At 33.7% G+C, this 27,986-nt stretch overlaps 1 protein-coding gene across 2 annotated transcripts in view; it reads left to right on the top strand.

Annotated features, from left to right (window-relative positions):
• KCNJ3 (potassium inwardly rectifying channel subfamily J member 3) overlaps positions 1-21,979 on the top strand; it is a 166,621-nt gene extending 144,642 nt beyond the window's left edge. Inside the window, exon 3 of one of the 2 annotated variants that reach the window (XM_082395773.1) lies at positions 18,669-21,979. In XM_082395773.1, the coding sequence (XP_082251899.1) occupies positions 18,669-19,255 (587 nt within the window). In that variant the 3' untranslated portion in view covers positions 19,256-21,979. The remainder of the gene's footprint in view (positions 1-18,668) is intronic. The other variant, XM_082395776.1, reaches the window with a different exon arrangement.
• The last annotated feature ends 6,007 nt before the right edge of the window (positions 21,980-27,986 follow it).

Below are 27,986 nucleotides of genomic sequence, written 5' to 3'. Positions count from 1 at the left end.
ATACAGGGCTGGGACAGAAATTTTAATAGTTAAAGATCAGTGGTAAAATTACCTAACATGAACTCACTCACCACTTGTTTTGTTGAAAATGTTCTCAGTAATACTTCTCTCTTATTTTTTGGCCTTATAGGGAAGGCATGGTACATATTTAAATTAGAGAGGAGAGTAAGAGAGAAAGAGAGACTGATTGAGGGTCTGACTCACTTCCCCATATCATCCTTGGTCACTTGGGTACTCAAGATCCATGAATTGTTTTTTGAGGGCCAAAAATGCAACTAGACTCACCTGATCATTAGAAAGGGCACAGACAAATAAGGAATAGTCTTTGCCCAATGAGGTATGTGAAAATGTCCCTAAAGAGTAGTTCAGAGGACATAGCATTTGAACAACAACAGATTTTTTTTCCTAAAATGTTATTAGCATCTGAAAATGTTCTGATACTTATAAAATATTTATAGAGTTTTTAACCCTATGTTATTTTCTTTTTATTTATATAAAAGGGAATTTGATGAAGATATTCATTTACAATGTCAGTTCATGGAGTTTTGCTAATTTAACTTAATGTGGATACAACTTTCCCACACAGATAAAAACTGTTTCCACACATATAATTTAAGGATTGTCACTAACCTTTGTTTTTCAGAGATAAGAGGTGTTAAAGTTAATTTTGTATTGAACTGGAAATAGATACATGTAGATACTTTTGAACAGTTTTTTCTCTTTGACAAGAGCACTGCAATAATCAAGGTATTTAGATTAGATATTATGGGTTCCGGCAACATGACTTGCTCTGAAAATGCTGCACAATGAGTCCAGAGAGTACCGATTCTGTTATGCATATTTTGACTGGACATTGTATTTTGCGGATAATCCTACCTGTACATGTATTTGTATATGTGTAAGTGTGTGTTTGTTTAGGGGGATATTTTCTGCAATTTCATTTTAATGTAAAGCAGATACACTTCATGCAACAGAATAACTTACTGAATTTGCGTACATTTGTAATTACTGCTCAAAAACAGCATACATGGTTTAGGGGTCCCTGGTCATCTTGTACAGTTTTGTTTTCAAGAATGTGTAAATCTCCATTCCTTTCATGTGTGTGTATCTGAGCCTCCGAGATCCCCATTTCCCTTTATTACTGGTACGTTCTGTTCTCTAAGATGACAACCTTTTGCCAAATCAAATCCTTCACTCCTTCCAACTTAATAAATCTGCCTTTATTCCACATTTTGATCGTGTAATGTAAGCATATCTTTTAACTAATTTATATCCTCCTTGATTTACTGAGAAAACCTAACTCCTCCAAGCAAAGTGTTCTAGACATGAGCTGCTTTTTGGCTTAGTTTTTTTGGCTAACAATGTACATTTCTTTTATACTTCAATTAAAGAAGTTCTCAAAAGAGCCCCTCATTCCTGTTGACTTGTGTGTTGATAAAATCTATCACTTTTCTGTGGCTCAGTGCTCTGAGAAATTTCCCTTAAGACTTTTGAAAGGTGATATTTTTCCTAAGTCAGCTTAACAGATATTCTACTAAATAGGCTGCTCATGTTGATGACTCTCTCTGCTTGTCAAGTATGAAGAGACCATTGCCTCTTTCCAGTGATGACCCCTACTTGAAATACAATTTATAGCAGGCGCTAAACCTCTAGGAGTCTCACAAGATAATGATATTTGGAGGACAGAGGATCAATGCGGAGGAGTAAACAAATTGAAGACGGAAATGTATAGCTGCTTTCATATGTTCAGAAAATTATCAATTTTATTTAAACAGGTACATTTAAAAGATTTCATGCGTAATTAGGTTTTTAAGATAGATGCTATATCCAGTGTAATATATTCCAATCTAGTAGATGTTAATAGACATTTATAAATATAAATGCATTTTATAAGGCATACAGTTCATGATAAACATAATAAGCAGTTTTGTTCTCTGATGTCACTATTAATGATTCTAATAATCAGATTCTGGAGAGGACAATATTTTTTCTGTAATTCAGATTTTAGAAAATATAAGCAGACTGTCGGAAGACTAATAGTATGTTAGTATGTTATATATACCATATCCATATTATATATATAATGTTCTGTTATAAATATAACAAAACATATGTGTGTATATATACACACACACACACACACACACACACACACACACACACTAACATGTAATATGTTAGTACAGTCTAACAATATGTTAGATTCAAGAACACAGTTTTGAGTGCATTTCTATACTCTATTAACCTTCATATGAAATAGATGACATGAGTTTGACATTTGCATTCTAGTTGTGTTAAAATTAAGTCCTAGAAGATTAAATAAATGGCCAGAACAGAATGACTCCATTTTCAAAATTTCTACTACTTATCTGTTAGCATATGCATTTAAAAATTTTAAAGCATGCTTTTCCCATGATCACTGGGTGTGTAGGTTTCACTGACAAGAGCCACCCTCTGAAAACCTCATGCACCTGAACCTTGGAAAACCTACCCAAATGTTTTAATAGATATCAAAATCTTTAGATAGCCTAGTAGAACTCCCAGTGACTTCAGCCCTGCCCACTTCCCACATGCAAGAACAACCAAGGTAGAATAGGGTAGATTCTCAAATGCTGAAAGAAAGAAAGGTTGAGTTAAAAGTTTCCAGTATGTTTAAGATCATCAGTTTGCTGGATGAGGGAGGAGTGCTGGCATTTCTGGGTATTGATTTGGGAAGACTGGTTGGAGAATTTGAAGTAATCGGTAGATTTAGTACCATCAGGGTTGTGTAATGTCAACATGGAATGACAATGAGAACAGCAGTTCAGATGGACTCTTGGTTCAGTTAAAACAGAGCTATTCTATTTTGGCTTGAAGCACAAGGTTAGGGCATAGACTTCACTCCCAAGCTGTTCCCTTGAATGGTGCTGCCTCTAGCAGAGGTGGGAAATCTCTTATTACTCTCTCTCTTTGTCCATGTCTTTGGATATGTAAAATCTTATATCTTTTCAAGATCAAGAACTTTTGCTCTATATTGCTAGATAGATAGATTTAGGGATAAAATATTTAGTTTGAATTTTTCAAACAAAAGACAGTGGAAAGTAGAATTTACTTAACCAATTCACAGTATTAAAAAATGTGTTATGCCAAATATGCTGTCTTAGATATAATAGATTTTATGTAATATTTAGGTCTAAAGTAATAAACTTTTAAAAACCCTCTATACCACCCATCATACCATCCTGGTTCTGTTATTTGCCTCCTTGCCCTAGTTGAAAGTAGCTGACAGGACCTCGGAAGAGGTATACCAAGGTTTAAAACACAAACATTATTTTAAGATGGCAGTAAAGAGAGAGACAGATGGCTGTTCCCTTCACATATTCTAATAACAACCAGAACTGTTAATTAAAATAAGAGGTAACTCAGAATGTAATTAAACCTATACTGAGAATGAAATTAATCTGGATGACGCAGACAAGATCACAGCTCTCTTCATTTTAAAGCAAGGCTTTAGATTGTATTCAAATTAGTTGGTCATTGAACTCACATTCCCATTTCACTTTTCTAGTGTTGAAATCATCTATAAATTGAATCATGTTATAAATGAAAATAGGTGAGGCTGGTACCTGTATAGGAAGTTGCTCCTGTACCTCAATTTTCCTCTTTGACATAAGTTAGTGTTTTAGATTATGTTTCCTAAGGCCTGTCTAACTTAAATTATTCTGAGTTTCTTTAATTGTGCTATTCAGGCTAATAAGATTGTTCAGCTTACTGTAGACATAATTCTTTGTCAGAGTTCTTAATAGAGTACATTTTTTCTTTGCCTATTTTGCTCTCGTATTCCTGGAAGAGAAACAATGAATCATGGCTGTGTTCCAACAAATTTTTATTGATTACAGGAAAGTTAATGGCTTCCATCAAAACTATACTTTAACATCACCAAATCACTGTAAGATTATTGATACCTGTTTGTTCAGAAAGGAACCTTGGAAAAACAATTGCATTAAGATGCACTTCATGTATTTCAAACTCAATGTATTTAATCTGATTAGTTGGCTGAGACCCAGCTGGTGCTTTGTCAGCAGATCAGGAGTAAAACAAAGAAGCTATAATTAATGAAATTAATGCTAGATATAGAAACTTGAGATTTGAGGAGACATTTCGGTCATAACATTTCCTTTGAGCTTAGCAGAATGGAGAGACAGTTTAGTTGGAAGTAATTGTTCTTAGTTTAATGGCACATGGTTAGATGAGGATGATTATTTTTCTCATGCTACTGGCTGCTAGGACACTAAGTTGGCAGGCATGATGGTACAAAACTGTCAGACAAATTTAATCAGAAAGTTCAGAAAATAAAAGGGTATGATTTAATTTACTATTTTTATCTTCGCTTTCCTATGAGAAGTACAAGTAAAATTTCATGGTATGTCCATCCATCTTCGTCATTCTAACAATATGAAATTGTTGTTCTCCAGTCTTTCTCACCTTCTAAATCCAATCAGTTTTCAAGTCTTGTTAAATTTGCCTCCTAAAAGCTTTTCAGTCTATCTCCACAGCCATTGTCTTTTAACACAGCTTCCCAACTGGTCTACTTGTTTTGGTCTTGCCCTGATCAGATATTTTCTCCATGGAGCAGTCAAGGTGATTTCTACAAAACGCTGTCAGACAGTGTCACAACCTCCGATAAAACACATCAATTACCCCCCACTGAGTGGAGCAACGCATTTTTTTCAGGTGATATGTACAAATTTCCCTCAATATAAAACACCAGATACTTCTTATCAGATAGAGGTTTTTCAGCATTCCAAGGAAATGAAAGAGTTTAACCTTTCACTATAAAAATAGTTTTGTATGATAAGATCTTGGTTCTTGAAAATTAATATTAAAATCTTGATAATAATAGTAGTACTAATAACAAACATTTATTGAGTTCTCCATGAAATCAAAGAATGGAAATTGTGAGGAAGAGACCTCAGGCTAATTGCCAGGTGCTGTGGAAGGCTGTTTTCTGCACTAGCTTTGGGCTGGGGAAACATGATGTCAGATGAAGAACAGTGTTAAGTGGGCAATTTGTATGGATAAGATGTGTACTCGAGGTGAAATAGGGAATGCCTATAAAAGGTATGCATGTGTAATTTCCTTCCAAAGTTAATAAATATTAAGAACCGATAAATTATAAAACAATTGCACCAATGTAATGGCAAATCTTTTAAATTGTGCATGCAGTCTATGTCACTAAGCCTTGCTTTGATTGCATGTTATAGTGCTTTGTGGGTGCAAATCTAGGCAGGGATGGATGCTTGCATAATTTGGGGGGGGTCTTTTTAAAGAAAAAAGAATACAAAATTATGAAACCAAGTATCTGAAAGTGAAAAGGACATGTGCTAGTGAAAGTCCTTGATGCTTAAACTTCATAAGTATCATCTTAAATCCACCTCTGGCAGATTGAGGTTTTGAATGATTACTTTCTGTTTCTCTTGAAAAATAGTCTATGTACATTTTCCTCTCTCTTATGGTGATAGTAACATTTCTTCATTAAGATCCTAGAGTATTTTCATAACAGTCCTAGACTTAGAATGTATATGATAAATACTTTATAATAAGCTCTACTTCTTCCACTGTTTATTATATATTATATGCACATAAAGAATTCATGTCTGAAGGAAGATTAAGAAAAGAGTATGCATTGATTAAGGGAAGAAGTAGATTAAAAAGAGCATGAGAACAGCCTAAAATAACTAGGAGCTGTCAGTATCAGAGGGAATGGAGCCCCTGTAGATGGTATAAGCAATAATGATGGTTTAAAATTACAGAGGGGAAATTTTGTTTATATTTTTTAAAGAATGATTACATAACTATATCTTTGTTTGAGGAAACTTTGACATTAAACTTAAGTTTTGAAAATTAGCTTAGGCTACATAGAAGACATACCTATTTCTTACATCCATTCATTTTGTGGAGATAAAATACAGACACAGTAAGAGAGATGTGCCCACTTACACTTATGTGAATAGGCTAGGTATTGCCTAATGTGGTGAGCAGGGTATTTAGAATATACAAACTTAAGAACAACAAAATAGGGTGTTTAATTATGTGATTTTTCATTCCACCCTTAAAAGTAATGTTTTAAACATTTTTTAAGTGTTTAAGACACCTTTATGGATTCTAATAATCAAAATTTAGAAATTGTTAAAGAAAACAGATTTGGTAGTACATCTCTGTCAATAGTTTTTTTTCCCACCATATGCATAATGGTACCTAGGTTCATCTTTAAGACATACTGAAATGGTTGAAATGTAGCATATAAGCATAGATAAGGGCTCCTGAGGTGTGAAAAAGTTAATTCCCAAAACAGAAGTAATCTGGCTTCATCACTTACAATCAATGTACTGAAATTGACACATCCTTGTAAGCCTACGTCCATAGTTTACATTAGGGTTCACCTTTTGTGTTCTGCATTCTAAGTTTTGACAAATATATAAAGACATCATACAGAATAGTTTTACTGCCCTAAAAATCCCTGGTGTTTCAGCTGTTCATCCCAAAACGCTGTATTGATTAATCTTTTCACTCTCTCCATCACTGCCTTTTCCATAATGTCATATAGTTGGAATCATACAGTATGTAGCCTTTTCAGATTTGCTTATTTTCACTTAGTAATATGCATTTAAGGTTACTCCATGTCTTTCTGTGGCTTGATAGCTCATTTATTTTTTATCACTGAATAGTATTCCTTTGTGTAGGTACGCACCAGTTTGTTTATCCATTTACCTACTGAAGGACATTTAGGTTGCTTCCAAGCCTTGGCAATTATGAATAAAGTTGCTATAAACATTTTTGTGCAGATTTTTTGTGGACATAAATTTTCAACTCATTTGGGTAAATACCAAAGAACCTGATTGCTGGATCATATGGTAAGAGTGTGTTTAGTTTTGTAAGAAGCTACCAAACTGACTTCCAAAGTGGCTGTACCATTTTGCATTGCCACCAGCAGTGACTGAGACTTCCGGTTGCTCCACGTCCTCACCAGCATTTGATGTTGTCAGTGTTCCAGATTTTGGCCATTCTAATAGGTGTGTAGTGGTATCTCTTTGTTATTTTACTTTTCAGTTCCCTAACAGCATACAATGTGGAGTATCTTTTCATATGATTAATTGCCATCTGTATATTTTCTTTGATGAAGTGTTTATTCAGATCTTTTGCCACCCCCCTTTTTTTAGGTGCAGGTTTATTAGCTGAAAATGAGATAGTAACTACTTCACAGGGATTTTGAAAATAAAATAATTCATTTAAATATTTTAGTATAGACTCTAGAATATATGTACATAAATTTTAGAGGATATTGTTATAGACCATCTACATTACATCATAGTAACATGTCTGAAACAAAACTTACTGCCCACACCTCATCCCACCAATCAGCTTCCTTTCCCATTTTTTAAAATCAATAGCTCCAATATTCTTCCTTTTGATTTTGTTTAAAAGATTTCTATTATTCTTGACTCATCCCCTAAATGCAGACAAACATATCATTTTTCCTATGGAAGTTTTGTTAAATAAAGACATAAATTAGTGAATAAAAGTCTTAGAATAATTTTGGATACCTTTATGTCAATCTCATACACATTTCATGTATTTTTCAGGTCGATCGAATGAAATATAACCTTGTTTAACTTCGAGAATGTTTATCAGGAAGAATAAAATATTACTTGAAATAAAATAATTGCATGACGTTATTTTCTAATCCTTGTTTTTGTTGTTCAAAAAGTGATGTATCTAAGGATGAACATCAGTAGCTGCAAGTCTATTAAAATAGGTAGAATATATAAGAAAGTAGTTTCTAATTATGACTGATACAAAAATTGATACCTGTGGGTACGTACGGTCAAAAAATGAACCTCTTCTTTACCAATTATTAATTCTATCTTATGATTCCTAAGTGGGCCTCTGGCCAGAGAGCTTGAGTCTTAATATTCCAAGTGGATTAATTCACTTGCCTTCTCTCCTTTCTCTTTCCCTTCCTTATTTTGACCTTGGTTATTACATCCTAATTTAGACCCTTGTAATATTAACAAGCCTTTGAATATTATACAGTTTTATGTATTATATATCTTAGCATCTTTTATATGATATAAATAATTCCGTTCATAAATGTCAAAACTTGCTGCAAACATATATACGATAAAATTTCCCCACAAGGTCACCAGGCCAGTTGAGAATTTTGCCTCCAGATCTTGGATACCTTAACAGAATGCTGTAGACAGATCATTTTTTACTTAAAACCTGGGAAAAAGATCTAGGCTGTCTTAGGAGTTGAACTATATGTTAGCATAAACTTACAGAGTTTTGTTATCACTTCCTTTCTGAAATGTCAATTTTAAGGAAGTTACTATTTGCATCTCATATGCTATTTTCCTCAGCATTTTTATATCTTTGACTTTTTACTCTAAGTGATCTTATTTCGTTTAATTCAAATAATTTAAAGTACTATCCAAGGAGATGAGAAACTATGTAGTTTAGGGAAATTTTTTTGTTTGTTTTCATTTTTATTGGAGTATAGTTGCTTTACAATGTTGTGTTAGTTTCTACCATACAGTAAAGTGAATCAGTTATATGTATACATATATCCACTCTTTTTTAGATTTCCTTCTCATTTAGGTCACAACAGATCACTGAGTAGAGTTCCCTGTGCTAAACAGTAGGTTCTCATTAGTTATCTATTTTATACATAGTAGTGTATATATGTCAATCCTAATCTCCCAATTCATCCTCCCCTGCTACTTCCCCCACTGGTATCCATATGTTTGTTCTCTACATCTGTGACTCTATTTCTGCTTTGCCAGTAAGTTCATCTATACCATTTTTCTAGATTCCACTTATAAGCGATGTTATATGATATTTGTTTTCCTCTTTCTGACTTACTTCATGCCGTATGACAGTCTCTAGGTCCATCCATGTCTCGCAAATGCGAAACTATTTTGTTCCTTTCTATGGCTGAGTAATATGCCATTGTATATATGTACCACATCTTCTTTATCCATTCCTCTGTCGATGGACATTTAAGTTGCTTCCATGTTCTAGCTGTTGTAAACAGTGCTGCAGTGAACATCGGGGTCCATGAATCTTTTTGAATTATGGTTTTCTCCAGATATATGCCTAGGAGTGGGATTGCTGGGTCATATGATAGCTCTATTTTTAGTTTTTTAAGGAACTTCCAGACTGCTCTCCATAGTGGCTGTATCAATTTACATTCCCACTGACAGTGAAAGAGGGTTCCCTTTTCTCCACACCCTCTCTAGCATTTATTGTTTGTAGATTTTGTGATGATGACCATTCTGACCTGTGTGAGGTGATATCTCATTGTTTTGAAACTTTTAATATTTTGACTTTGAAATACCTGTTTATGTCATGGCAGAAAAATTAATTCTTTCAGAAGACTTGTACATACGTGTTCAAACCAATCATTTTCCTTTAAAATACATGTGTTAAAATATCATATATTTTGTGATTATTACTGTGATGTGGCATTTTTCATACCTAAAATAAAAGCCACTCAGTAATAGTTCCCATAGAATTATAGGGACTTTATTTTTCATTTAGTCTTTGTAAATAACGTAACAGCAAAATTACAGGCAAAATTCTCTGACCTTTTACTGCAAAGCATAGAACCAGAACAACTGCTAAATTGCAAATATTTATTCAGGCTCTGTTCTAAGCCTGCAAGCAGACAAAATGTATTTGAATTTCTGCCAAAGAAGATGTTAAAAAAATAGCTATAGTTTGTGATTGAGAAAGATATAACAACCTATATAAAAAGTCAGTCTCATCAATTAAGGGGAAAATAAGTTTTCAATTGTCAGGTAAAAATGGATTTACTCCATTTTCTAAGGTGATCAGTTATAGTTGCATAAGGGATAGTTTCCTCAAAACTTTAGATTTAACTAGAGGTCAGGTATTCAAGTGTATCAAAATATTCAAGTAATTTAATTATCGTATGGTTTAACGGTTAAATGAGGATAAACGTAACTTCTAGTAAATATATCTGGTTGTACATCTGTCAGTGTATAACTTCACAAAAGTGTAAGGGGAAAACAGTGGTTTCAGTGGATAACAGACTGATTATCACTAAGTGTGATTTATTATTAGCAAGCGTGTCTTGCTTCTTTGTGCAAGAATCATTCATATTCTATATAGTGATTATATATATTTTAATATTCTTCCCTCCCTACTTTACAAATCAAAATAAGAAGCTCTTAGTATAGATGTTTCAAAGTCAATTTTTGAGTTCATGTTTTGAACTAATTAATAGATTATCACCTGAAAAGCAAAGAAAATAATCAAGATTGACATATTACATATATCTATTTCATTAATAATTATATCCCTTCTTTTTTTTGTTGGTGACAATCTCTACTGGTGGTGAATAAATTGCTAATGGGTATGGAAGCTCTGATTCATTAAAAAAGTTGACTTTTCCTGCACTGCCATTTTAACCTTCCCATTTTTCCTCTTCCTCCATTCCTTCTACTGTCTCTCCCCAAGAAAGCATTGAGCATCTAATACCTGGCACAATGTTGGATACTAGCGATGCCAAGGTGGATAAGAGTTCTCCTAAGAAGCTTATTCTAATGTGATATTTGTCTGTAACCATAATGAATGAACAAACAGGAACTGTATCCTAAATTCAAGTACAACTGGTTGTGCCCTTACACAACCGGATGTGTGCACAAGTTTTTCCCCACCCCAGAATGTGTTTTTCTCACATGGTGGATGTGGCCTATGTGGTAAACTACTACTCATTTTTCAAGACTAGGTTTAAACATGGAAGTCCAGAGGTTTGGTTGATCCTTCAGTCCATTGCCGTAGCACCTGGTAATTCAGCACCTAGAAGAGTGCCTGGCAGAAAGGAGATGTTTAACATGTTAATTAATGTTAAGTATTATCACTGATTGAAGTCAATTATATATGTCATTGAGATATTTACAACACCTAGTGGTCAGGGAATATTGTTGTGTGTGCCTGTGCATACGTGCATGACAATAAGACACATTTAAAAGACAATAAATTAAAATAGAAAAATCGGGAAAGACTTCATAGAATTAATGACACTTGATCTGAGCTTTGAATATGAGGAAATATGTCAACAGGTAGAGAGATGGAAGAGGACATTTTAAGCAGTTGAAATAGCATAAACCAAGTAATATATATGGAAAACAGTACTTATTAATAGGAAAGTCATCCATTTAAGAAAATTGGAGCAGAATAGCATAGAGGTTAAAAAAACTGGCTCTGGATTTACCCTCCTTTGTCATGTGACATTGGAGAAGCTACTTCCCCCTCCTGATACCTCAGTATCATTGTCTGTCATATGAAAAAAGAATAGTACACACTTCATAGAGTGGTGGGGAGAATTATACGATAATACATATAGAGAACACTTAGGATCTGGCATATATATTTTACTATGTGTTGTAGTTATTGTTGTTAAGGTTTTTAAAGAGCTAAAACTATAGTGGTAACTTAGAGCTAGATTTTGAAGGAACTAGGAAGACATGCTAGTAACTATGGGGTTTGTTTTTTATTTCTTGATTAAATTTTATTTATTTAGTTTAAATATCACATATTCAAAAGTTACTAAGCCCCGCCGCCTAATATCATCACATTAGGGTTTAGGGTGAAAATTCAACCTATGAATTTTAAGGGAACACAAACAATTCAGTCCCATACATTATACAAAGTGGTTCTGAGTGACATTTTAAAGCAAAGTTTTAGGAATATCTTCTTAAATGGATTAACCTAAGCATTTAATTGCTGTAATTTGTGTGCAATATTTTTTAAAAGTTGACAAGTGGTATTGCTTCAGATAATATATCAAAAGTTTTTCTTCCCAATGACTAAGGATAATGTTCACCAAAATGATTAAATTCCAGCATTATCTGAAAGATGTTCTGTTTTCTTTTAAGCTAGAAATTTATTACATTTTCCCTTTGAAAAATATCTTTTATGATGTCAGTCTCTTAATATAGGGTATTTCCCAACAGTAATTAGGTTACATTATACCTATACCATTAAGATGCTTTGGAAGCTAAAAATCATACCTTAACAGGAGAAAACAATAGCATGAATGGATTTCGGTAGCTTTGTTTTGTTTCTGTAATTGTCAATGCAAGAAAGTATGTTTTAATAGGTACCATGAAGGAAGAGAGGAAAAGATGAGCAAGAATGGAACACTTCTACAGTTAGGGTAAGGGAGTTATAATCATTTGAAAGTGTACTGGGTAAATTCTGCAATGCTTCTGTATGAAGTGAGAGCGGAGAGCTGAAGATAGTGCCTTGTCAACAAAGTAGAGAAGTTAATTGTATTTTGAGGGAAATAGTTGCTACTGTAAAGTTAGTCACACTTGTGCAGGGCTGGCCAGGTTGACAGTGCTAGACTTGACTCAGTTCATTACGTGTGTAATATAGGCCTTTCCTCATACTCCAGATAAATATAGACAACGTGGTCTATATCAAGTTAATAGAAACTAACAAGATGAAAATTATTTCATTTGCCTTGAGTTGATTCTAAGAAAGAAAGTGATCACTAAAGAATTGAAATAAATCTAAAATGACCTTTTAAGTAATAATAATAATAATAATAATAATAATAATAATAATAATAATAATTGATAATAGCTACCAATTATTGAACCTTTATTATTTTCAGATATATGGTAGACCCATTAAGTAGGTATTATTTATAATCATGATAGCCTTATAAATACGTTATTATCCCTTATTACTATTGATATTTTTTAGTAAACAAAGTTCAGATCATTGAAATAATATGCCTAAGGTCTTACTAATAATGTATGGTTAAAACAGCAACAATCTCATTTATATTCAAAACCCATGTTCTTTTGCTTAATATTACCTTGATTCTCTTAAATATATTTTCAGCAGTATGATAATGAATTCCCTGTCATATTGTTCATCTGCCATTGACCCTTAGCACCTGCACTTATATTCCTTTCTGGGAATCTAACATTTTGTTCTGTTGGTCATGGTTAAAAGTCTATTTTCTTTTCTTTTGCTCTTCTGGGAACTTAGAAACCTAAAGTAGTACATTTGAAACATTTATTGCTAAATTTCTTATTGACACTTTATTTTCTAACAAATATAATTGGCTTTTTCTTCTTGTTTTTATTTTTATTTTTATTTTTTTAGATTTCTTTGACCTAGCTTAGGGAATAATAGCAAACTGATGTCTGAGAACACATTGTAAGACCAAATGCTTGTAAATAATAGAGTATAATATTGGGTTGAATGTATGCCAGAAACTTCTACTCCTCACTAAAAGTCTGTCTGAGCAAAATATGTTGAACTTTAAAAGTAAAGAGATTCCATTTCTTTGAAAACTGCAGTTTCTGGTAGCCATTTATGCATTCTTAGTTAGCTTTGCAACCAATATCCCAGAAGAGCCTGATGCCATGACCTTAGTATTATTGAACAGCAGTGTACATGGGGTCTTTGTATTTTGTAAACAAGATAAAAAAGTCCCAAACATCATGTGCTTCCTCAGAAAGTTTATAGTTTAAATTTGGGTTCAGCTCAGTGCAACACAATAGAGAGAACGCAGAGAATGCCAAGTGAGCCTTACAGCCATTACATCTAGGGGGATGGGTGAAATTTTGGAAGTGCTTTAGGGAAGACACAGCTACAGACCTTATTCAGTAATCCTCAGAGCAGTGCATAGGGTGAACTAGGAAATTCCTTTGTGATATAGCACATGCTATGCATGTTAAGCTATTAGTCAATTCAGTTATAAAAACCACTGCCAATGTAAAGAGAAAAATAGACAAAGGGGACAGATTTAAGATATTATTACTTGGCTAAATATTTCAGTTGTGCATACGTATGTGTATAAATGAAATTTGTCGAGTTATGTAGCCTGTATTTAGGGACTGATGGATGAAAATGACCAATTTTTATTGTACAAGCAATGTATATATATATATGTATATATATATAAATTACATATGTAAGTTACATATATAACTTAATTATATATACATCTCTATTAAATAATTTCACTTAATTCTCAGAATATTCAGGTGAAATCAGTGGGGGGGGGCTTAATTTTACAGATGATGAAATTGAGGATTAAGAGATTTGGTAGTTTTTTTAAAGATCATGTATTAATTAGTGGTGGAGCTGGGGTTCACGTGCCTTCCTCAAACGGTTGTGAAGATTCCAAAAAGTGCTTAGAAAGATAGTGGGCACATAGTAAGCCCTATAGCGATGTTACCTATTATTATTATTACGACACGGCTCGTTTGAAGGAGATTTGCTTTTATTTTCCTTTTTGTTTAGTGCACACATGATAAAGTGCAGCCACAGCCACCATGTTATTGGAGAACTTCCCCCCACCCCCCCCCACCCCCTCAGCAACTTCCATACTGAGTAAAGTTTAGATAAAGCCTCTGCTGTGCAGAAGTTATCGATTGCTTGGTATTTTCTATGTCACAGCATCCAGACATTCCCCTTGGTCTGTGGTTATACTGCATTTAACCATCTTGTATTCATCTCATGTAGGTGACATATGCACCATCTCTGATCAGAAGAAACAATAGAAAACAACTGAGTTAGAGGTATTCTGAAAGTTTAATTAAGGACTTGTCAAAATAACAACTCAGTTTGCCATTTTCACTCAAAAAGCTTTCAGACTGCTTATTTGAATGAATGTTCAATTTAGTTAGGGAGATGAACTTAACGATGTAAAGGCAGAATCAGTAAAGAGAAAAGTCAAAAATAAAGAGATTAGACTCCATTGCCTCTATCATTTTAAATTGAAACACTACTTTGGAATAAATTAAACAACAACATATAGTTTCTTTGTCCACGAATCAAGGCACAGGATAAGTCATTTTTTCACAAAATGTTTTTTATCTAAGGATTCAAAAGTCCCAGCTATTTCCAGTTAAAGCAGCATCTGTTGCTTTGCCAGTTTCCACAGAGATGAGCTCCTGTTGATTTTCATCACATTTGTTCAAGCCTGGAATCTGGTTAAAACATGCAAACAGTCTCATTGCCAGTTAAGAGGTGCAATCATATAGTATCTTTTTACCTGAATTTATTTTGATTCAAATGGCTTTTGTAATTATGAATCTAAGCATGGATTATTTTAAACTAATTTGGCTTAGAGTAAGTAATATCATAAGATAAAGCATTCTAGAAGGAAGAATACTGTGATATATTCATGCTCTTAGAAAACAATTATATTTACTTTAAATCTTCTCAATTGAAATCCGTATTCTATATTTTCAACACCATTTTGGGTGTTACTTTTTTGGGATAACTTGTAAAAAGAAGTAGTTTCTCAATTACATCTTATTTTAGCACATTGTCTAAACTGCAGATTGACCATCATAGAGATTTTCCTGTTATCCAATTAATAATGCTTCCAAATCATTATCCATATGTTGATTGCACATTAACATTTTGAGGTGAAACCAGATTTTAAAACGATGATGTTGTTGAATTGGAAATGTCTGATATTTGTGTACCTACTTTTAATGAAAGTGTAAAAGGAACAGCAGAAGAACAAACAAAAGTTAAAGTGCTGGCAAATGTTCTTCATTTCCAAAGTATTATAGTGGACTGTAGCCACTCACCTTGCCGAGACCTTTTTAATACACCCCAAGTTTCCATACTTAGTCTTCCCAGCTATTCTAGATAATTAGGTGGAAAATGTTGAGAAACCCTAAAAAATTGAGAAGATGAGTAATGTATCTTCTTCTGTAGTTCTGAAATATTTTGAATGTTTAATTGACCATTTCAAAAGAAAATTGCTATGTGATACCTAGCAATTTTTAAGTTTAATATTCTATATTACTAATATAGGACAAATCACTAATATGTCAAAATTCTCCACTTATATGAATGCATTATCACTAATTTCCAGGAAAAACAGGAAATGCAAATGCTCACCCACAGAATGATAAAAAGAAAAGCAGTTATGGTGGAGCATTACCTGATACCAAACACTGTTCTGTACACTTCACTTATCTCAAACTCTCAACAGCTTTATAAGAGGATATTGTTATCCCTACTATGTAGAAGAGTAAACTGAGGCTCAGAGAGCTTTAAGTGATTTTTACAAGCTGTTTAGTAGTGTAATAGGAAGCCTAATTTATATATTTTTCAATTATATAAAAATGTTGCCTCACCAGTATTAGTTTGCTATGAAAGGAAGTAAAGTCAATTTCATATAGTAGAATAAAATCCTTGCCTTCCTTTTCAGTCAGAATTATCCACTGGCATTTTAGTAATAACACTTATAGGTATTTTTACATGAACAAACATTTGAAATACGTGTTTCCATTGTAGATGTCATAGTACCTTAATTATCAATATCCTGTTTCCTCAATGTGAAAATTTTACAAGATTTTATTTCCCCCATTTTTTTTCTTCCATTTAAGGTTCTCTAGTTCTTCTCTATGACTTCTGACAACTACATAGGAAGCAACTCAGGGTAGGCATCGGGGGTCAGCAACACAGTACTTTATAATGATAAATAATGGGGACAGAATTTTTATTTTTAATTTCATAGTCCTTTCCTAATGTAAAGAAAAAAGTCACTAAATATGGGCTCAGAATGTGATAGGAATCAAATTTTGTTTCAATATGTAATCTATTGTTGTTAGAAATAATTGAACAAAGTTCGTGATCTTAATTTACTTCAGCTCTTAATGTATACATGCATTTATAGTGATCCTTTTTCATAAATTTATATAAATTAATACCCCAAACTGGCAAGTATACATAAAGAATTCATGAGAGTGATTGCTCTTGGAGAGAAATTAGAAGGTACTTCTTCAATTAAACAATAAAGGGTACTTACTCATTTTATTGTTTCATATACTAATGGATAAAAACATCAATATTTGTTCTTTATTCCAGGTAGTCTGCTTAATATTTAAACATCTTGAAATAAAACCAAGTAAACATATTGGGAAATATACTTTTTATCTTCTCTAAATAAGTGATGTTCTATAATTTTTTCTCATGAAATATTTAGTCAGAAACTAGAAATCTGTTTGAAAATACAGAATGATACTTACTGTGTGCATGTCTATAAAATGTACAAATCACTTTTTAGTTTAATTTTGTTATCTTCACATATAAATATTTCTGGGTGCTACTCCTGATATGATAATGATTATGAAGACTAGTATTGGGTCGCTGTCAGATTTCCACCATGACAGTGAGATTGATAAGTTGTTTAGAATCAGGTTCCCAACTAAAATAATAGAGACATCATGGCAAAGTAAAAACAACAACAAAAACAGAAGTTAGAATAATACCAACTTTTCTCTACAACTTCCTAGATCTGTGTGCCAGGAAGGGCAAGAGATTTAAACTCTCTGAGCATTATATTCTTTATCTTTAAAATAGACATAAAAATATTTTCTTATCAAGATGATATTGATGATTAGAAATAATATGGAGAGAGAGCACCTAACATAGTGCCTGAGATGGGCATTTATTTTCTACATAAATTTCTTTAAAAGCTGTCTGGAAAAAGACAATATATATGTCATAACAGCTGATTCCCTGGTAATATAGAACTGATAATAATTATAAGGTAAGATTTTGGAAGGATTCAGTGAAGGATTTAATTTATCTTCAATATGGTTTTTGAATTATGCAGTTTATTTCTAATTCTAAGTATTGCGTGTGTGATTGCTAGTCAGAGGAAAAAATACAGAATATCTCTTTATCCAAACTATACCAGGCTTAAACACAGTAGAAATTATTTATAAAGTGACAAAGGGGGAATAGAAATGAAAGTAGAAAGACTGTCATTACTTGTTTAAATTATACTTAACTATTGGAAAGGTGCATTTTTAAAATTCATCTATTATTTTACACTTTAATAGCCTTTAATAGAGGTCTGATAGTAAAGGTAGAGGACAGTAATGACTTTTGCAACTTATAGAAAATTGTACCTTTTGACTAATATAAAACTGAAATGTAATATACGGCTTTAATTTATTCATATATTTCCAGTCTTCACAAAGGAATATTCAGAGGTTGACTTATTTAATAGTAACTTAGTCTTAACATATGATTAATAAGAACAGAATTGAGTTAATCAGAGTAGCGTAAGGTAAATGATATCCAAGCAACATAATATATAAATAGCAGCATTTCACATCTTATATCCAGCATCCAGTTTCAGAAATTTGTATAGCGGGAATAGAACTTGTAACATCACAGTGGCCCAGATTACTGATTTTAGCATAAGGATTTCTGAAACTTGAACAAAAGTTCATTCTGGCCCTAAAGGTCCAGAAGAAGGGAATCTCTACATTGACTTTACATTATACAACATAGAAATATTTTCAACTTTTATTCATTTAACAAATACTTGGGATGGTTATCTTTGCTTTCATTTATAAAAGCCAACTATTTTTAGACATTATATGGCTCGTTTTACATTTCTGTACGTGTAATTTTATTTCATGCTCACAGCAGTCCTGTAAGACAGGTGTTGCTTTTTATATTTTACTCTACAGAAGAGGAAAGTGATACGCAGTTAAGTATCCTTCTTAAGTTAACAAGCAAAATGAATCCCTTAGTTCAAAATGCCTTAACATGTGCTTCTACTATGCGTAATTTATCAAGGACTTCCTTTTTGCTTTCAGGGATGACTTGTCAAGCTCGAACATCATACACTGAAGATGAAGTTCTTTGGGGCCACCGTTTTTTCCCTGTAATTTCCTTAGAAGAAGGATTCTTTAAAGTTGATTACTCCCAGTTCCATGCAACATTTGAAGTCCCCACGCCACCTTACAGTGTGAAAGAACAGGAGGAAATGCTTCTTATGTCATCCCCTTTAATAGCACCAGCCATAACTAACAGCAAAGAAAGACATAATTCTGTGGAATGCTTAGATGGACTAGATGACATTAGTACCAAACTTCCATCTAAGCTGCAGAAAATCACTGGAAGAGAAGACTTTCCCAAAAAACTCTTGAGAATGAGTTCTACAACTTCTGAAAAAGCCTACAGCTTGGGCGATTTGCCCATGAAACTTCAACGAATAAGTTCAGTACCTGGCAACTCAGAAGAAAAACTGGTATCTAAAACCACCAAAATGTTGTCTGATCCCATGAGCCAGTCGGTGGCTGATTTGCCACCAAAGCTTCAAAAGATGGCCGGAGGAGCAGCCAGGATGGAAGGGAATCTTCCGGCAAAACTAAGAAAAATGAACTCTGATAGATTCACATAACAAAACACCCCTTCAGGCATTATTTACTGTTTGATTTGGTAATAGTCCAATATTTGGCTGATGAGGTAATCCTCTCTAAGGGATCTGAAAGGTACATTTTTTCCCCCAGTCATATATACATATTTGAGAACCCTTCCTTTTCAAGTATTGCTAATGTGCAAAAGAAAAAGTTGTAAAGGGAGGACATCAGAAGGAAGTTCTTATTAACGGGCATGTATTATCACATCAAGCATGCAATAATGTGCAAATTTTACATTTAGTTTTATGGCATGATTTATATATGGTATATTTATATTGTATATTCTGGAAAATGTATATATATATATTTAAAGGGGTGGTACCCTGCACAACATTTCTAACATACGTATTAAGCCAAACATGAATTGATAGCTTTCAGGGTGATAAAACTATATATATATATGTGTGTGTGTGTACACATAGTTTTATATATACACACACATATATGTACATATATATACATACACATACACACACACGTACATACATATATCTGATAAAATTGTGATGTTTTGTTCAAAGTTGTAGTTCTTGTGCATGTTTACTTTATTAGGCTAGGAAGGCTTCTGGCATTAATTATTAATACCAAATATTTTAGCCTTAAATTATTTGTCATTTTAAAATCTGATTTAATGTTTTCTGCTGTTTAAGGTCCTGGAAGGTTTTCAATTGTTCTTTATACGAGGGAGTCACACAAGTCTGTGCTACTTATGGCCCTGCAAAAATATAACCATTATATATTTAACTTGTAAATTTTGAAGCATACTAATACGCTGACAATTTCTTATGATTTTTAAAAGTTGCTAGTACTGGGGAAAAATAAATATTGCCATTTTGAGAGCTGGTCCTTTCCTGGACTGATTAAAGTCTGGAAATCTCTTTTATATACGATCTAATACAAATATGAGCTCTGAACAAATGTTGAATCACTGTAATAGTAGCAAAGTTATATTGAATATATTGGAATCTGTGTGAAATTACATAATTAATGGTCCCTGTTTCAAACTGAGTCAATTGGTAACATTTTCACTCTTTTTCTCAAACTTTTGTCATTTTAAAAACCAGTAATTTATCTTTGAGGAGATAAAACAATACAATGAAACAGATGATATGTATTTATGTGTAAAATATGTATGTCTCATTGAGTCTCTTTTTATGCCATTCTCCTGTTTGTGGCATTTGTTATAGCAGGACAGACTCTTTTCCTCACCTGGGAAACCTATTTCATCCCTTGCCTGTCACTCAATTCAGAAGGAATGTTTTGTATATACCTGAGAGAATTTAAAATCAGATAACTTGAAGATATTTTACCCATGTGAGTTTTTTGTTTTGTTTTGTTTCGGTAAACACTCAATTTATTGGTGTCTTGGATCTCTGGCCCACCAAAATAATTTTAGCAGTACTATTTTTTGAACCCAAAGGTTTGATATTTATGACTCATTAGTAGGAATCAAAACTATTCCTCAGAAGAACACATGAAAAATAAAGATTTGGAATGCAGAGATTTTAATGAAAACTTACAAGTGCTCCTTATCAGAATATCATGGATTTTCCTATAAAACTTTTTGGGGCATTGCAATCTAAGTCTGTCCAGAATTAATCTATTTCTCCTTATAAATTGTAAATCCTTAATAGCTGGTTTGGGCTCCCACCATTTACCATTGTTTTCAGCAATCCTGTGATGATTTTCGTATTGGAAAATTATTACATCAACAATTCTATCATTGACTACAATAATACCTTCTGGCTACCTCTGTATCAATCAAATTCTGCAGGTGCAAACATATACCAGGGAATTGTTACTGGCAAAATGATCAACCTTGAGCATCCAACCACTGTGAATAGATCTGGTTGCCCTAACCCTTACCCCCAAACTTTCTTATTTGCTGGATATAGGAAATGAAATAGTAGCAGAGAGAGAAGGGGACCCAGGGGCCACAGTATATTTATTATCAGTGGAAGAGACTGCACAGATCATTTAGTCCAACTACTTAAAACTAAACAGAGCCATAATTTAATTTGGAGAGTCATTTTAATTTGTTTTTGGCACCAAGAGGAATATGAGACCAAAAATAAACTCTCCAAATATATTCATTCATTCATTCAACAAAATTTTTGCATGTCTTTAATGTTCTAGGCATTTTTAGCTCCCGTAGATTTGGATATGACTAAGTCAGAGGAGGTCACTGCCCATTCAAACACTGCATATCAGTAGGAGGGGGGGAGGAGGAGACAAAAAACAAATGACACAATTTCACAGTCAAAATATCAGTTAAGGGAAAGAAAACAGGGTAACATGATGGAAAATGGGTGAAATAAGAAGTGATTATTTTAGAAGAGGTGACTGGCTTAGGGAGGGAGTGATATTTGAACAAAGACCTGAATGATGAGAAAGAACCACTGTTGTCAAATTAATTTTTCTTAGTGAATGCTATTCCTTTATCTTTCCCACATATGTATGGGAAAGGTATGATTTCTGCATGTAATTGCAGTTTAACCCCTATTGCTAAGTTGATCATAGGTCCCGGTTTACCCAGGAGAGTTCCAGTTTATACCTGTTGTACCTGTGTAATTATTACTAATACTCCCTTTCACTCTTATAATGTCCTGGTTTGGATGATATATGGTGACTCTACGTTTTTGTTGAAACTAAATTATGAAGTCTGATATATTTGGATAAAAATAAAGAATTGCTTTTTCTTCTCATTTTGCTGATTTTTTTGACACTGGTCATTCCAAGCAAAGTCATCTCAGTTTCATATATTTTAGCCTGTAGGACTTCTTATCAAAGTGATTTCCTGTAACATTTGTTCAATCTGTACATGACATGTTTTCCTAGCAGTGAAAAGTTATGCATATTATTGACTGAATAAAAAACAAACCTCTGGTATTTCCATTTCAGGAATTTGTAAGAGCTCAAATCAAAGGGAGTAAAAGTCAACTTAAGTCAAGATAATTTTCAGCCCACCAGTATGGTGACTGGAAAAGAAAAAAAGAGCAAAATCTAATGTGTTCATTGAACTGAATAATTCAACTTAACTAGAAACTAGTCCCTTTTAATGGGATTTTCATGGTATAGCTCCTGTCATGGTAAAATATTTCATTCTATTTATCAAAATGATGTAAATTTAAAAAAACACAATTATTTTGATAATGCCTATTTTCAATTTAAATATCCTTCTCACCAATATGTGAATATGCTTTTGTAAATATATATTAAACTAAAAATAAGGATATTTTATCATTAATTATTTCTGAAAAAATTCTTATGCTGTTTTAAATTCATCCATATGTGGCATTAAATATTCGGAAAAGTATTTAGTTGCCTCAGTACTCAAGAGCCACTTTGTGGAAATAGAATGGAACCATAGTGGATGATTTCTCTGGGAGGAAAAGTGAGATTCTGAGGAAGGTGGCTTACGTTCTATTTGAATGAAAGTTTCTACCATTTCATACCATGAAGAGAGTTCAGCGTGACTGAACAGCACATCTGTGAGCTCTATTCCGAGTATGTGCTTGAGTTATGTTGTACACATTCAGATTAGCATCAAACTAATTGCATTGTCTAGTATGCAGTTTATTATTATTTAAATGTACAAGGCCATTTAGGTTACAATAACAGAAACTTATGTAATCAATACTGCAAGTTCAGTTTTATAAAAACTGTATTAAACTTTCAAAATATGATTGGGTTAAATTTCTATAGCGTGCTCATCATTTTTCTACTTCCCAAGAGTTAATTACTCACATTGCTTGATTTGGTTTATCATAAGACTTTTAACTCCTAAAAATCAATGATTCAATGATTGAAAACTTATAATTCAATCATTATAAGTCATTCCTTGAGGGTTACTTTTATTTTGGCTCCTTACTGGTGAGATGCTTCAGCAATATGAAACCTGAATTTAATAATACAGATTATTTGAGACCTGCATTTCTTGGAGGAAGCTTCATGACCATCTTACCCTTTGCTGAACCTGAGTCTCAAAAGCCACAGTAAGTAAAGCAGACAAATACACAGTTTTCCTGATTTTGTTTAAATATCAAATCACCTTTTAGAAAAGCGCTCAGTTACTTTTTCTGACAGTGTTTCAAAGAAAAAGTGTTTTCCTAATTTTAGATCAGATGAGTTCGATATGTCATATGTCCAACTCTGACACCTCACAGAATTAATCTGCAAAGCCAAGTTCATGTAGCTTCTGACCTAGAGGAGTTCAAAAAGGATGATCCTCCTCATCCAGTAGAATTTTTTTCCAAATCATGATTTTTTCTACCTGAAAAATTTTCTTGAAATCATGGCTGTTTCTGAATATTCAGGCTGTGTAGGATCAATGAACAAAAGATATGGTAGGGCCCATTATCTCTTCTCATTGCTTACTAAGATCGGCATCCAATTTAACTCTTGCTTATCCTTTCCCAGCTCCACGAGTCAATCACTTGCGTGCTGATTTGAACATAGTATTTGGATCTTCACAACAGCTCTACATGGTAGAGAGTATCTCCATTTTACACTTGAAGAAACTGATTCTCAGACAGGTTGTTTAGAGAATCCACAAACCTGAGTAGTCTCTGCCCTCTTTGGTGGTTCTATTGATATGCAATTGCTTCTTCTGGATTTTCCGTTTGGGGGCATTTTCTGTTTACTTTACACGGTGGTAGATGAAGGTCTAGTTCTATTTCTAAAACTTGCTGTCCACCACACCTCTACTACATACACCCTACCCTAAATTCCCAATATTGTTATATTGTTTTCATATTTTTAATTAGATTAATTATCAGTGTTTTAAGTTCTGCTGCATTTGAGCCCATATGTTTTGATCATTTTACTCACCCTCACAGCCTTTTCCTCCCTAGAGTTGATAGAGTCATTTTTTCTTTGCTTATTTATACATGTACTTATCACTAATTTAGCCAATTTCCAATTATAAATACTTTCCTGTTAATTCTTCAAACACATAAAATATTGGAACAGTTTTCTGTTCTTGACGAAATCCCTACCAAAGCACCCTGATCTGCTCAATTTTGTAAATTTCTCTCAATTTATAGCTGTTGTCTTGGGATCTCCCTTTATCATCATCATGGGGATTCCATTCACCTCTTTCTTGGTATAAAAACATGCTTCATGGAAAATATGCAGCTTTCTTGGTTTACTCCTTGGTTTTTCTTTTTCTTTTTTTTTGTCCATGCTGCACGGCATGTGGGATCTTAGTTCACTACCAGGGATCGAACCCATGCCCTCTGCAGTGGTAGCGCAGAGTCTTAACCACTGGACCACCAGGGAAGTCCCTAATCCTTGGTTTTGATAAAACACATTTTCCAGGAGTTTCTCAGGGGAAAAAAAAAAAAACCTGGTAGTAAAGTTTTTGAAATCTTGATTTCTTTAAGTAAATTAATTCTTCCCTAATAATTAATTTTAAGAGTCTTGTCTAGTGTAGAAATGGCATTCCTTCTGAATTTCAGCAACATTGTTCCTTTTTCTCCTAGTTTCCAGTGTTGCTATTGAGATGCCTGATGCCATTAAGTTTTTTTTTTTTTTAAACATCTTTATTGAAGTATAATTGCTTTACAATGGTGTGTTAGTTTCTGCTTTATAACAAAGTGAATCAGTTATACATATACATATGTTCCCTTATCTCTTCCCTCTTGCATCTCCCTCCCTCCCACCCTCCCCATCCCACCCCTCTAGGTGGTCACAAAGCACCGAGCTGATCTCCCTGTGCTATGCGGCTGCTTCCCACTAGTTATCTATTTTACATTTGGTAGTGTATATATGTCCATGCCACTCTCTCACCCTGTCACATCTCACCCCTCCCCCTCCCCATATCCTCAAGTCCATTCTCTAGTAGGTCTGTGTCTTTATTCCCGTCTTGCCACTAGGTTCTTCATGGCCTTTTTTTTTTTTTTTCCTTAGATTCCATATATATGTGTTAGCATACTGTATTTGTTTTTCTCTTTCTGACTTACTTCACTCTGTATGACAGACTCTAACTCCATCCACCTCAATACAAATACCTCCATTTCATTTCTTTTTATGGCTGAGTAGTATTCCATTGTATATATGTGCCACATCTTCTTTATCCATTCATCTGTCGATGGACACTTAGGTTGCTTCCATGTCCTGGCTATTGTAGATAGTACTGCAATGAACACTGTGGTAAATGACTCTTTTTGAGTTATGGTTTTCTCAGGGTATATGCCCAGTAGTGGGATTGCTGGGTCGTATGGTAGTTCTATTTGTATTTTTTAAGGAACCTCCATACTGTTCTCCATAGTGGCTGCATCAATTTACATTCCCACCAAAAGTGCAAGAGTGTTCCCTTTCCTCCACACCCTCTCCAGCATTTATTGTTTCTAGATTTTTTGATGATGGCCATTCTGACCGGTGTGAGATGATATCTCATTGTAGTTTTGATTTGCATTTCTCTAATGATTAATGATGTTGAGCATTCTTTCATGTGTCTGTTGGCCATCTGTATATCTTCTTTGGAGAAATGTCTATTTAGGTCTTCTGCCCATTTTTGGATTGGGTTGTTCGTTTTTTTGTTATTGAGCTGCATGAGCTGCTTGTAAATCTTGGAGATTAATCCTTTGTCAGTTGCTTCATTTGCAAATATTTTCTCCCATTCTGATGGTTGTCTTTTGGTCTTGTTTATGGTTTCCTTTGCTGTGCAAAAGCTTTTAAGTTTCATGAGGTCCCATTTGTTTATTTGTGTTTTTATTTCCATTTCTCTAGGAGCTGGGTCAAAAAGAATCTTGCTGTGATTTATGTCATAGAGTGTTCTGCCTATGTTTTCCTCTAAGAGTTTGATAGTGTCTGGCCTTACACTTAGGTCTTTAATCCATTTTGAGTTTATTTTTGTGTATGGTGTCAGGGAGTGTTCTAATTTCATACTTTTACATGTATCTGTCCAATTTTCCCAGCACCACTTATTGAAGAGGCTGTCTTTTCTCCACTGTATATGCTTGACTCCTTTATCAAAGATAAGGTGACCATATGTGCATGGGTTTATCTCTGGGCTTTCTATCCTGTTCCATTGATCTATATTTCTGTTTTTGTGCCAGTACCAAACTCTCTTGATTACTGTAGCTTTGTAATATAGTCTGAAGTCAGGGAGCCTGATTCCCCCAGCTCCAATATTCGTTCTCAAGATTGCTTTGGCTATTCGGGGTCTTTTGTGTTTCCATACAAATTGTGAAATTTTTTGTTCTAGTTCTGTGAAAAATGCCAGTGGTAGTTTGATAGGGATTGCATTGAATCTGTAGATTGCTTTGGGTAGTAGAGTCATTTTCACAATGTTGATTCTTCCAATCCAAGAACATGGTATATCTCTCCATCTATTTGTATCATCTTTAATTTCTTTCATCAGTGTCTTATAATTTTCTGCATACAGGTCTTTTGTCTCCTTAGGTAGGTTTATTCCTAGATATTTTATTCTTTTTGTTGCAATGGTAAACGGGAGTGTTTTCTTAATTTCACTTTCAGATTTTTCGTCATTAGTGTATAGAAATGCAAGAGATTTCTGTGCATTAACTTTGTATCCTGCTACTTTACCAAATTCATTGATTAGTTCTAGTAGTTTTCTGGTAGCATCTTTAGGATTCTCTATGTATAGTATCATGTCATCTGCAAACAGTGACAGCTTTACTTCTTCTTTTCCGATTTGGATTCCTTTTATTTCTTTGTCTTCTCTGATTGCTGTGGCTAACACTTCCAAAACTATGTTGAATAATAGTGGTGAGAGTGGGCAACATTGTCTTGTTCCTGATCTTAGTGGAAATGGTTTCAGTTTTTCACCATTGAGGACAATGTTGGCTGTGGGTTTGTCATATATGACCTTTATTATGTTGAGGCAAGTTCCCTCTATGCCTTCTTTCTTCAGGGCTTTTATCATAAATGGGTGTTGAATTTTGTCAAAAGCTTTCTCTGCATCTATTGAGATGATCATATGGTTTTTTTCCTTCAATTTGTTAATATGGTGTATCACGTTGATTGATTTGCATATATTGAAGAATCCTTGCATTCCTGGGATAAACCCCTCTTGATCATGGTGTATGATCCTTTTCATGTGCTGTTGGATTTTGTTTGCTAGTATTTTGTTGAGGATTTTTGCATCTATGTTCATCAGTGATAGTGGCCTGTAGTTTTCTTTCTTTGTGACATCTTTGTCTGGTTTTGGTATCAGGGTGATGGTGGCCTTGTAGAATGAGTTGGGGAGTGTTCCTCCCTCTGCAATATTTTGGAAGAGTTTGAGAAGGACAGGTGTTAGCTCTTCTCTAAATGTTTGATAGAATTCTCCTGTGAAGCCATCTGGTCCTGGGCTTTTGTTTGTTGGAAGGTTTTTAATCACAATTTCAATTTCAGTGCTTGTGATTGGTCTGTTCATATTTTCTATTTCTTCCTGGTTCAGTCTCGGCAGGTTGTGCATTTCTAAGAATCTGTCCATTTCTTCCAGGTTGTCCATTTTATTGGCATAGAGTTGCTTGTAGTAATGTCTCATTATCTTTTGTATTTCTGCAAAAGATATTCTGTATTTCTGTGTCAGTGGTTATTTCTCCTTTTTCATTTCTAATTCTATTGATTTGAGTCTTCTCCCTTTTTCTCTTGATGAGTCTGGCTAATGGTTTATCAATTTTGTTTATCTTCTCAAAGAACTAGCTTGTAGTTTCATTGATTTTTGCTATTGTTTCCTTCATTTCTTTTTCATTTATTTCT

This window comes from Balaenoptera borealis (genome assembly GCF_965194805.1).
Source record: "Balaenoptera borealis genome assembly, chromosome: 6".
Taxonomy (NCBI): domain Eukaryota; kingdom Metazoa; phylum Chordata; class Mammalia; order Artiodactyla; family Balaenopteridae; genus Balaenoptera; species Balaenoptera borealis.
The sequence above is the reverse complement of the archived record's forward strand: the minus strand, read 5'-3'. Positions and strand labels throughout refer to the sequence as shown.